At 41.5% G+C, this 13700-nt stretch overlaps 1 protein-coding gene across 1 annotated transcript in view; it reads left to right on the top strand.

Moving 5' to 3' along the window:
- The first annotated feature begins 2975 nt into the window (after positions 1–2975).
- LOC311138572 (sickle tail protein-like) overlaps positions 2976–13700 on the top strand; it is a 96989-nt gene continuing 86264 nt past the window's right edge. The window contains exons 1-2 of the mRNA XM_084173315.1: positions 2976–3355; positions 7878–8170. Of these exons, the coding sequence (XP_084029441.1) occupies positions 3271–3355; positions 7878–8170 (378 nt within the window). The 5' untranslated portion in view covers positions 2976–3270. The remainder of the gene's footprint in view (positions 3356–7877; positions 8171–13700) is intronic.

Genomic DNA, 13700 nt, shown 5'->3' with positions numbered 1-13700 from the left:
AGTAGATGCTCTTATCCAGAGCGACATACATTATTTTATCGAACCCACAACCCTGGCGTTGCAAACGCCATGCCCTACCAACTGAGCTACATCCCCTGCCGGCCATTCCCTCCCCTACCCTGGACAACGCTGGGCCAATTGTGCCCCATGGGTCTCCCGGTCGCGGCCGGCTACGACAGAGCCTGGATTCGAACCAGGATCTCTAGTGGCACAGCTAGCACTGCGATGCAGTGCCTTAGACCACTGCGCCACTCGGGAGACTATGTGTCTGTGTCTGTGTCTCTGAGGCTGTCTACACTTGACACTTACATGTGACTTCTGCTATCAGAATACGAAGATCACATTGAGGAATGTGTTTGCTGGCTTCATAAATACTAGCCAGCTAGCTTATTTAAAAAAAAAAATGTTTGGCTAAAGTTTAGCTTTGCTAGCAAGCTGGCTAGTTACAGAAGTTAGCTGGCTAGTTACTACAGTAGTTGGTACTGTCGTCAAGTTGTTGTTGTGTTATTATCAGATTTAGCCTGTTCCACCATTTGCAGAATGCATACTGGCATTGTAATAAAGAGCGGGAAAAGGAAATCCGGACACAATGTGGACACGGTATATGTAAGTGTAGACAAATTACGTGTTCGGAATTCCATGATCAGAACTCCTTGATCAGAATACAAAAGCTGCATGAACTGTCAAGTCTCGACATGGCCAAATGGCACCCTATTCCCTTTTTAGTGCACTACTTTTCATCAAAGCCTATGTGCAAAGGGAGTGCACTATGTAGGGAATAGGGTGCCATTTGGGACACACCCATAGCCTACTGCCCATCTTGTTCAGAGCCCTGACGGGTTGGCAGACTACCTTTTACAGGCTGCTGATGGGTATGAGGAAGGTAATGAGTTCTAGTGAAGGACATGACAGGAATCAGATGGTCTGAAATAAGTCCAGAGAATACAAATAACCTTTATGTGCTAAGGGAGTGAGTCTATTGCAACAGGCAAGGGAGTGAAACATGGCTCATATGGATCACATGTGGGTGAGCACACTAGCGTGCATGTGTCCATCAGAGGGTAGTCTTCAACAGAATTCCCTTCCAAAGGGTATATACAAAAACATCCACATATATACCTTCAGATTGGGTTTCAAAATTAATCTGATATTCCAGCTCTTACGTTGAACATTTTCAACACAGAAGAATGGATATGGTTTATCCCATATCAACAGGGGAGTACATGTTTGTAGACTGTTGTGGTCATAGTTATGCACTGTGTGGACTTTGCTGTTGTAGTACATTGCAGCTCTTTGTTTCACTTCGTGCTTATGCGGAAGTCATACCAGGAGAGTGGGAGTAGTGCCTGATACATTCCTCCATAAATGACTAAGGATACGTCCCAAATGGCACCATATTCCCTATATAGTTCACTACTTTTAGCCAGAGCCCTATGGGCCCTGGTCAAACAGTGCACCATATAGGGAGTATGGTGCCATTTGGGACCAGATTAACATGGAGTAACTGGAGACAACAGCGCACTGGACAAGTATCACAGTGTCACCCTGCAGAAGTGTTGCATGTCATCTTTTGACTATCATTTACTTAACACTGGCAAATGGGAGAGAGGAAATTCTTTAGATTCCATATCAACACTTTGCACTTTTCGTTACCTCTCGAGACTTTCTCAGAGTATATGATCATTTTCTGTCTGGGTGTTCACACTAGCGGCTGTTTGAGTGAGTGAGTATAGTGTAGGGTTGTAGAGCAGATTTTATTGTTTGGAATTTGAGTAGCTGACTGGTTGGGTGGTTTAGGTGATAGGTACCAATGTATATTATATACTATGTGGATTTTGTCTAACTGGTCTGTATATTTCGCCACCTCTTGCTGGGTGTTTTTTTATCTGGCTAACAAAACACACTTGGTTGAGTGTTTGGAATTTAAGAAGCGAAAACTGACTGGTTCAGGGGTAGCGACGTGCCATGTTTATACTAGGCTATAGGGATTCTGGTTCAATGGTTTGATGGCTGTTTGGGGGTATGTGGGTGGGTGTTCCACTTCTCTCCATATGTTTGACATTATGTTTCTTCTGACTCAACTATGTTTGGTCATGTGCTGACCCCTCCACTTTCAATTACACGGTCCACAAACTGCACATTGATCTCTTCACGTTTGCTTTAAAGATATTAAAAACTGGGGAGGAAATACAAAATGTTAGATGCCGAACACGTAATCGGTTCCTGTTCGACACACAGAGACACAGATACACCCACCCACATGCGCACACACACACAAGTTCCAACATGTCTGGCATATGTTTGCAGTCATGTACAGCAAACATATGTTTTAAGTCAATAGTACAGTCACACATTTAGACCAATATAAATATGGAGATGATTATTTTTTATTTCCATAACCCTTATGATAGAGCAGGTCAGCTTTTGTTATGTTATGCATATGTTACTCACAAAACAACTTTCATGGCAGCTGATCACTTAATAAGCAGCTGAGCAAAGATAAGTTGAGAGCATTGTGTGATGAATATAAACTGGCCATAGTCCAGAAGTAGGTTATGACACATTGGACACATGCCTGGTTGCATCTAAAGGCACCATATTCCCTTTAGAGAGCACTACTTTGGACACAAGCCTGTCTATGTGAGGGCTATGAGGTCAGATCAGAAGGAATGGCTTAGTAGGAGTTCAGCTCATATGAAATATACTGTACTGACAAAGACCAGAGAGTGCAGTGCGTGTGTGTGTGTGTGTGTGTGTGTGTGTGTGTGTGTGTGTGTGTGTGTGTGTGTGTGTGTGTGTGTGTGTGTGTGTGTGTGTGTGTGTGTGTGTGTGTGTGTGTGTGAGAGAGTGGGTCAGACACCTGTTGGTCTGGGGCCCACTCTCTATCTGAACGATGTCAGTAACCTCTTTTAGAAAGCTATAGAGAGGAGGCAACTTACACACATGTTTACTCTCTCCCTCTAACATACACATGCACACACACCCAACCTTACACAACCTCAGGCAGTCAGTCAGTCAGTCAGTGAGTAGTTGGCCTGAGGCAGAGAAGAGGTGCTTGCTGTTCGTCCTGTGTCCTGGAATGTAGTTTGTTTTCTAAATCCCAATTGGTCACCCTTCTGGCTCTGGGCGGATCTCAAGCCCCTTTTTCATGTGAGCCCTGTCTGGAAGTCAACAGTTTGGAACTATTTGGAAGTCAACAGTTGCCCGTGTTGTTCCTCTTTTTCTCCCGACCCGTTTTCCTCACTCCCAGTTTGTTACTCCTGGGATAAAATGGAAGGAGGGAGAGGAGGAATTGAAGAGATAGGAGAGGAGGATGTATTCTATTCTATTCTAGAATGTTCAAGTCTTGTGGAAGGTAAGGAACCTGAAACTGTAAGAGAATCTGCAGGGAATTGGCTGATTTAAAGTTTATGTAGCATTCTGTGTAGATACAGTAGCTTAGTGAGTTAGAAACAGTTTGAGGGTTAAAAATAGGCCTGTAAGTACGTCAGCCATGCTGCAACACTCAACTAGAGAAGGGGTTAGGCTGGCGGGATATCTTTCATTAGCTGTCCCGTGGCAGTGCTTGCTGGTATGTTCCTAGCTACATTACACCCATTCACAGTGCTTAACTGATCTCAAATCAAAGTGTATTGGTCGCGTACACAGATTTGCAGGTGTTATAGCAGGTGCAGCGAATTAATGTCTCGCAAATACAATACAAATACGCATATAATTTTTATTTTTTTTAAATCAAGAAATAACAATCTATGTAGATATATTAGAGTGAGCATGTGTGAGAATCCAGAAAATAAATAAACTATGTATACAAAAGTATGTTGACACCCCTTCAAATTAGTGGATTCGGCTATTTCAGCCACACCCATTGCTGACAGGTGTATAAAATCGAGCACACAGCAATGCAATCTCCATAGACAAACATTGGCAGTAGAATGGCCTTACTGAAGAGCTCAGTGACTTTCAATGTGGCACTGTCATAGGATGCACCTTTCCAACAAGTCAGTTCGTCTCATTTCTGTCCTGATAGAGCTGCCCCTGGAGCAGTGTTCTCTGGAGTGATGAATCACGCTTCACCATCTGGCAGTCCGACAGAGCAATCTGGGTTTGGCGGATGCCAGGAGAACGCTACCTGCCCAAATACATAGTGCCAACTGTAAAGTTTGGTGGATGAGGAATAATGGTCTGGGGCTGTTTTTCATGGTTCGGGCTAGGCCCAGTAAAGGGAAATCTTAACGCTACAGCATACAATGACGTTCTAGACGATTCTGTGCTTCCAACTTTGTGGCAACAGTTTGGGGAAGGCCCTTTCCTGTTTCAGCATGACAATGCCCTCGTGCACAAAGCGAGGTCCATACAGAAATGGTTTGTCGAGATCGATGTGGAAGAACTTGACTGGCCTGCACAGAGCCCTGACTTCAACCCCATCGAACACCTTTGGGATGAATTGGAACGCCGACTGCGAGCCAGGCCTAATCGCCCAACATCAGTGCCCGACCTCACTAATGCTCTTGAGGCTGAATGGAAGCAAGTCCCCAGATAAATATGTGGTGTGTATAGATAGACATTATATAATTTGGAAAAGAAAATGGTATGGACAGTAGCAGGTATATTAGGACGAGCTGTGTTGAGAGTACAGTATATACATACACAGTGAGTAAACAACAGTATATAAACAGAATATGAGGTGACCAGCGTTCAATGACTCTAAATACATGGCGCATTTGTTTCAAGGTTCAGGGCATATTACCGGGCAGGTAGCCTGCTAGTGATGACTATTCAACAGTCTGATGGCCTGGAGATAGAAGCTGTGTTTCAGTCTTGGTCTAGACAGAGTTTACTGTTAGTTGTGTAGGTGGAAATCTCCATGTGAATACGTATCCTATGCATGTTATCAGTTCACTATCTTTATCTGTTCACACTGGGTGACAGTGATTTACAGACCAAAACACCATGTGATAGGAAACACTTCTGTGTGGGAGCAAAGCGGAGTGAACGTCATGTTAGAGTCACACCCATGTACTTTCATTTGGCGAGTGAGGACACATAAGACAGTAAGAATGGTATACGGTTGTTGGACGCTTTTCACGACTGCCACAACTTGGAGATTGTAGATATTATTGAGCGAGCTGGTATGAGTAAACTTTTCTCCTGCTTTCCCAACATTTCAAAACATATTGTCTTTTCAATGCCTGCGTGATTTGGCCTGAAGTATCACCCGTCTCAAGACTCTATGAACAGATGTACAGAAAATGATGGTTTTGCTTGTATCCCCATTAAGCTGATCAAGCACCACTTTACAATGCTTTCTAAGAATTTCCTCATTGAAAAATGAAGGTAAACTTTTCCACTTAAAGGGGCAATCTGGGATTCAAACAACACCTTTTGTTGATGTACCAATCCCAGATTGCTCCTTTAAACTGAAGCAGTGAAAACCATCTGTTGAAATGCCCACTTTATAATCTCCTCTGCTGTGCTTGACCTAGAAAGAGACAAATCCTGAGGTAACCTCCCTAGCCATAGCCAGACCCTTATTTTTCACCATTAGCCTTTGAAAGGTACACATTATGGCTGTACCTGCCGTCTAGAGAAACAAGCCAACCGATCAGACCTGCTTTATTACTCTCTCCTTGTGTTTTCACACTCCACTGCTCCTCTCTTCCTCTCCTCCTCCTTTCCTGTGCTCCACGCCCCAGCCCTACGCAGAACTAACAGCCTGGAAGAGTTGCAGCTTGGGGTAAAAGAGTCTGTGTCAGCACGCGGCCCCATGGGATAGCTTTAAGTCTCACCGCAAGCCCCTCACTGTCAGAATCACACTGGATGCGTCCCAAATGGCATCCTATAATAGTGCACTATAAAAAGTAGTAAAGTAGTATTCAAAAGTAGTGCACTAGAAAGAGTATATATAGGGTACCATTTGGGATGCAGTCACTACCCAGCCTGAGCCAAAATGTTTCCCCCATTGATTTGTAGTGTTTAGGCCCAGTCCCAAGGGACTGATTGATTTATGACAAGATGATAGACTGTTCAGAGCTTGAACGGAAGGAAATGATTCTCATTCTCCCTTTAGTATCTTAAGATTGAATATCATGTTGATATACTGTATTGGGTAGTTAACAGTACTGTATATGTTCATGTGTTATAATGGAGTTGAATGGAGTTTCGATATTTGTTTTTCATTAGACATACAGTTTCTGTTTTTCCTGTAAGTTAATGTTCTATCAAAGTTGACAGTCGAGAGAATGATGTTATTCCAAGTCAAGATGGTTGCGGTGAAGAAGTTATTAAAACATCCTAAAGTGCTAATGGAAGGAATGCCATTTCCTCCTTAAAACACTGACTTTGACGTTACGAATGGCTGTAGTCAGCGACTTCTGTTCACTGTGAGGATGCCATTTCCCAACCGCCTGTATATATAAACAGATTCTCGGGATAACGTTCTCTCTCTCCCAGACAGATTTTGAACGTTTGCCCAGGCTTTTGAAAGTGAGGAGAGTTTAAAGTGAACAGCTGCTTCAGTTTAATGTTTTCATCACTGATATTATTTCTGTCATATTCAATCTGAAGTTTCGATCTCTGAAATAAACAATGTGTGATGAGGTGGGGGCTGCATCCTAAATGTCATCCTGTTCCCTGTGCCATTTGGGACACTTATGGGGCTAGTCTGCAGTACTGACTTGTTATAAGGATGCTGCCTATCCTGGAAAATATCAATATCCAACTTTATGATTTGATGATACTTCATGCAATGAAGCTTGAAGGTTTTTTCCTTTGGCTAAATTTATAGAACATTCTCTCAGATAAATTATTATATAACATACACTTTTTTAGGAACTATCAATCAGTATAGAACTGATGCTTTTTTCAGTTGGAGCCTCGGAAATAGAACTGAGTATACTAAACAAGATCACTGCTCTCCCTTGGTTATGTCAATACATGTCCGTTCAGCTTCATTTTGAAAGGATCGCCCGAGGGTGAATCTTCTGCGAAAACACCCCTTAATAAACTTGTTTTTTTGTCTGTACAGTTATCCTTATTCCTTACAGTAAAAATACCAGAATCAGTCAAATAACCTGCACAATAGATAAATGACAGCAGAGATTACCCTGTGATGTCACGGGGTCATTTTAAACTTGAATAGAGCACATCATCCAGTCCATGGTTTAGATACAGTAGGTGTGTTCGATTTAGCTCCAGTATCTCTGGTAGACCTGGGTTCAAATACTATTTCAAATATTTCCAATACTTTTAGCGTTTACTTTAGCCTGCCTGGAGTGACAAATGGGGTTTGTCGTTTTTAAACTATTCTATTGGTTCCATTGCCCCAGGCAAGCTCAATCAAGCCCAGATAAAGCATTTGACATGATTTCAAATAGTATTTGAACCCAGGTCTGATCTGAAGATGCATTATTTTATGTCTAGACTGCCATTTCATAATAGCCATAATGTCTCAATGGCTACAGTGGGATCATGCAGTAGTCTCCTGATACTGTTTTTTTGCAGGTTGTGTGTACCGGCACCCATTCCCTTTTCCCTGGTCTCTTTCCCTTTTGGTTTGGAAAATGTAATTATGATTATGTAGTAATTAAGTTAGAGCACGGAGCCTGGATCTTTCCCAGTCTGGCTGGTCCACTGGTGTTTGTGGTTAGGTCTCTGACTCAGACTATAGTTTTATAGTCATTTGTATGCCTTCAAAGTTTGTCTATGCACCTAAGGACACACACACACACACACACACTGTGTTTTTAATGTGTAGTAAATCCCACTGCCACACCCACCACCTAAAGTCCCTTTTTGTGCAAGGAATAACCCTGCACACACCAATGGAATAGTGATCCTGTACCTGTATATTGACCCACACCCTTTCCCACTCTCTCCAGAGCAAACCAAAAGCAACCTGAAGGTGACCTCCCCTGAGGACTCCGAGCAGCTGAGCAGCAGGCAGGGCCCCCCGAATGGGACCCCCACCCGGGCTCAGGACCCCAAAGGCAACGGCAGCCGCACCGTCCCCCGCAGGCACACGTTAGGGGGGGCACGCAGCTCACAAGAGATCCTGGCCATGCAGCCCTCAGACATGGACAAGAAGAGGGAAGCCTTCCTGGAGCACCTGAAGCAGAAGTACCCTCACCATGCCTCGGCCATCATGGGCCACCAGGAGAGGCTCAGGGAACAGGTTAGTGACGAACAGGTTAGTGACAGTGGACAACTTCATTACATATTTTTACTTACGTGGTCTACTGGTTTGGTCTAGTGGTTTGAATCCGACTCACTGCTATTATATTACACCCTCTCCTCCTACCTTTCCTGTCAGTCTTTCACTGTCCTTTCACCTTGGATATATTGTGGCATTTTTCCTATCCTTGAGACAGTGGACAACATGGCCTCTCCAAGCATCATGTCACAATATCATCATACTGTATATCTTCAGTCATCATCACAACACTCTTAAGTTTATAACTTCCTTGGTCTACGGGAGCTTGAATCACTCTGCAATAATGTGAGATGTTTCTCTGTGGGCTTTGTTCACTCAACATGCTCTACTTTTGTCAGAAGGTTTCCAGGGGTGTTACTGGCTTTTATAATCTGCCTCATGAACCAGGCTTCCATCCAACCTGTTTATGCGGGTAAAGTACATGTCGGATAAAAAATGTAAAGACAGGCATGATGGAAACAGCAAATTTGTCGGTAAACTTTCCTAATGTCGACAAAACAAAATACGGTAGACAAGGTGGGATCTTTTTGTGTCTGTAAAATTAATTATGCGAGAAATGCCGGTGGAAACGCCTTTATGCTGAAATATTGATATAATAACCATCATATCGAAGTAAACTAGGAGTCACACAATGACGTGTGATCCTCCCACTACGACTCAGGAAAACATACAGTTTAATAAGTTATGAATGATGAACTTCACAGGGTGGTGAAAGTGCACGGTGATGGGCTTGATGCTCCTTTCCAATAAATGTTGAGGGTCTTATTCTGGTGACATGATGGCTGCCATTTGACAAATAAAAATAGTATCGCTCTTATCCATAATAATAATCTCATCATGTACAGTTGAAGTCGGAAGTTTACATACACTTAGGTTGTTGTCATTAAAACTAGTTTTTCAACCACTCCACAAATTTCTTGTTAACAAACTATAGTTTTGGCAAGTCGGTTAGGACATCTACTTTGTGCATGACACAAGTAATTTTAAAAACAATTGTTTACAGACAGATTATTTCACTTATAATTCACTGTATCACAATTCCAGTGGGTCAGAAGTTTACATACACTAAGTTGACTGTGCCTTTAAACAGCTTGGAAAATTCCAGAAAATGATGTCATGGCTTTACAAGCTTCTGATAGGCTAATTGACATAATTTGAGTCAATTGGAGGTGTACCTGTGGATGTATTTCAAGGCCTACCTTCAAACTCAGTGCCTCTTTGCTTGACATCATGGGAAAATCAAAAGAAATCAGCCAAGACCTCAGAAACATAATTGTAGACATCCACAAGTCTGGTTCATCCTTGGGAGCAATTTCCAAACGCCTGAAGGTACCACGTTCATCTGTACAAACAATAGGACGCAAGTATAAACACCATGGGACCACGCAGCCGTCATACCGCTCAGGAAGGAGACGCGTTCTGTCTCCTAGAGATGAACGTACTTTGGTGCGAAAAGTGTAAATCAATCCCAGAACAACAGCAAAGGACCTTGTGAAGATGCTGGAGGAAACAGGTACAAAGGTATCTACATGTATATCCACAGTAAAACGAGTCCTATATCGACATAACCTGAAAGACTGCTCAGCAAGGAAAAAAGACAGACTACGGTTTGCAACTGCACATGGGGACAAAGATCGTACTTTTTGGAGAAACGTCCTCTGGTCTGATGAAACAAAAATAGAACTGTTTGGCCATAATGACCATCGTTATGTTTGGAGGAAAAACTTCACAAAATAGATGGCATCATGAGGAAGGAAAATTATGTGGATATATTGAAGCAACATCTCAAGACATTAGTCAGGAAGTTAAAGCTTGGTCGCAAATGGGTCTTCCAAATGGACAATGACCCCAAGCATACTTCCAAAGTTGTCGCAAAATGGCTTAAGGACAACAAAGTCAAGGTATTGGAGTGGCCATCACAAAGCCCTGACCTCAATCCTATAGAAAATGTGTGGGCAGAACTGAAAAAGCGTGTGCGAGCAAGGAGGCCTACAAACTTGACTCAGTTACACCAGCTCTGTCAGGAGGAATGGGCCTCCTGACTTATTGTGGAAAGCTTGTGGAAGGCTACCCGAAATGTTTGACCCAAGTTAAACAATTTAAAGGCATTGCTACCAAATACTAATTGAGTGTATGTAAACTTCTGACCCACTGGGAATGTGATGAAAGAAATACAAGCTGAAATAAATCATTCTCTCTACTATTATTCTGACATTTCACATTCTTAAAATAAAGTGGTAATCCTAACTGACCTAAAACAGGGAATTTTTACTAGGATTAAATGTCAGGAATTGTGAAAAACTGAGTTTAACTCTATTTGGCTAAGGTGTATGTACAGTGGGGAAAAAAAGTATTTAGTCAGCCACCAATTGTGCAAGTTCTCCCACTTAAAAAGATGAGAGAGCCCTGTAATTTTCATCATAGGTACACGTAAACTATGACAGACAAATTGAGAGAGAAAAAAAATCCAGAAAATCACATTGTAGGATTTTTAATGAATTTATTTGCAAATTATGGTGGAAAATAAGTATTTGGTCAATAACAAAAGTTTCTCAATACTTTGTTATATACCCTTTGTTGGCAATGACACAGGTCAAATGTTTTCTGTAAGTCTTCACAAGGTTTTCACACACTGTTGCTGGCATTGATGGTCTTTGCATTGTCATGAACTCCAATTCGGCTGGGGGCACGGAATATTCTCTTCCAAGTCCATTGTGGATTGATACAGTTTATTAAATAGCATAGGCTACATTAACAAATAATAGCAACAGTAAAAAAGAAAACATCCAGTGTTTGCTCAATATGTTTGGAATGTTGACAGTCAACAGTGTTGTAATAAGCCTTTACACATTGCACTTCTCAAATAAAAAATACTAGGCTCCCGTAAATTGTATTGTATGTGTGAGGCACATTCTCAATAAGCAAGATATAGCCTACCTTTGATATTGCGTTATAGGACTGAATAATTCAAATATGTTTGGAGGAGCATGTCTTTAGTAACTGGACAAGAGGCAAAATGGGGATCGATGCAAGCCGAATGGAGTAGCCTATGCACTGCAGGTAGGCATATGTGAATTGGGAATAATGCAAAAGTATGACGGCAAAAGCCTCACGGGTATACTATTTAGAAACCTTTTATGGATAGACTACTTAGCTAATGCATGGCCAGGATAAGAAAGAACCCAGACACATTGCTGTTGAACCAGCTTTCATTATAGTAGGTCAAGGGTAGCCTATAAGGGCTTGTTCTTTAATCAGACGAAATGAAAAACAAACAATTGTTACAGGAAAATAACTTAAATACGTGTCATTGGATCATCTCATCTCTTGTTCCATGATGGGCATATAGCCTACATGGAGGGGTTTTTACGCACATCCAAAATAATAACAGGAGCTGGCTAATAATGTAATAGCCTACATAGATAAAAAGGGGATGTCTGATCACTGTGTTGCTGCTCCCAAACTTGATATTTTAATAATGCTTTGGTGATTAAGTTTATTTAATTTTTTTGCAGGACAAAAAAAGCCTTAATTGAGAGTAGGGAAGGGTATGCTTGGTTTTTAATCAAATGAAACGAAATGGGAAAAAAACATTTGTTTTTTATGTTTCTAAATACGAGGTTCATAGGCACAAAAATCACAAAAATAGAGCCCCTTGAGTGTTAAGTAATTTGGTATTTTTCTTATTTGGTTTAGGTGACAGTCCAATTGCAAAACTATTTCTCCCTGTTTTGCCATAGGTTAAAATCCATTCCATAAATCAAGTTGTCACATTTATTTTTCTCTTTAGACTGCTCTAAGATGTTATTTTGTCTGGTGCAGAAGTGGTAAACATTTGTCTCCTTTCCAGTGAGGTGAATTAGAGCTGGACACATACAGGGCCGGTTTCCCGGACACAGATTAAACCTAGTCTTGGACTCCATTTAAATAGCTTTTTAGTACAGGACTAAGATTTCCACATTCATTATTTCACAATCTAGCTACCACTAGCTGCTTATTACGTTGGCCATTCCTTAATAATAATGACCAATAAATAACCATTGATTCATCATAAGAATCATTTATTTACACACGCGGTAAGAACAGTGTGATTTAAGCATAGAGTAAAGATTGTTAAAGTGAGGTTGCGTCCCAAATGTTGTTTACATATCAATAATGTTTACATATCTTGCATATACACTCATCTCATATGTATATACTGTATTCTATACTATTCTACTGTATCTTAGTCCATGCCGCTGTGACGTCGCTCGTCCATATATGTATATATTCTTAGTGCATTCCATACTATTTGTGTGTATTAGGTATAAGTTGTGAAATTGTTAGATATTACTGCAATGTCGGAGCTAGAGGCACAAGCATTTCGCTACACCCACAATAACATCTGCTAAACACGTGTATGTGACCAATAACATTTGATTTGATTTGATTTGAAATGACACCCTGTTCCCTATATAGTTCACTACTTTTGACCAGAGCCGGCCCTGGTCAAAAGTAGTGCACTATAAAGGGAATAGGGTACCATTTGGGACACACACTGAGAGTCCTTAGACAATTAATAATGTTGGTTGCTGTGTCACCCTTGGGGCAACCAGGGCGAGGAGGAGAAGGTATGGGGGAAGGAGCAGTAGAACCTCAGTAGACCTTTGGTTCACCTGGCCTCTCTGTTTGTGTTTGCATTGGTTCAGAGGAGACAAAAGATGGTGGTCACCTGGCTTTATAGCCAAAACAATAGAGCTGGGAGAGAGAGAGAAATAGAGCTGTGTTATCTCAGACAATGTGTTGTCTGAGATATTGGTAGTCCTACAGGTAAGTTCCGTTTTGAAATGGGTGGAGTTTAAGTTGCTATGGAGACTCATGATGTCACTGCTTGAGGGGCTCCGTTTTCATTTAGGTGTCTGTTGGAGTCGAAAGTGAATGCAAGAACGCAAGAACTCACGCAAGAAAAATAGTATTGTCCGAAGGCATGGATCTTTCCCACTTATCTGAATTCTGCATGGAAATACAAATAATCACATTCTGACAAAGGCACGAATAAACTTTCGTCTCTGCAGTTTGAACGAAGGTAGGCTATTGTACAGTAGGTTATTCATTCTCTTTCATATGTTTTGTAAGCATTTTCTAATTCTTAGATCAGTTCGAACAGGCATGTTCTTATTATTGAAACTTCAATTTTATGCGAATGCGATAGAATAGATGCATGAGCTCATTTTGCAATAGTTTGTTACATTATGATGTTATTTGATCTGAACCGCTGTGCATATGTGAATCAGGACAAGTAACGGTGGGCTATCAGGTGCTCCCACCGCGGCGGCATCGGATGCTGAAAAAGTTGGCGCTTCAGTTTAATAACAAACCAATAACATGCTACCGTAGTCATATTGTCCTGCACTGGTGTTTCTCAACATCTTCATAATAACTGCAAGAGAAGTTAGATCGTCATTATGAGGGCTGATATTGAACTGCTATCAGTAAAGGCGCGAGTTATACC

Source organism: Coregonus lavaretus (genome assembly GCF_964263955.1).
Source record: "Coregonus lavaretus genome assembly, chromosome: 2".
Lineage (NCBI taxonomy): Eukaryota > Metazoa > Chordata > Actinopteri > Salmoniformes > Salmonidae > Coregonus > Coregonus lavaretus.
The sequence above is the reverse complement of the archived record's forward strand: the minus strand, read 5'-3'. Positions and strand labels throughout refer to the sequence as shown.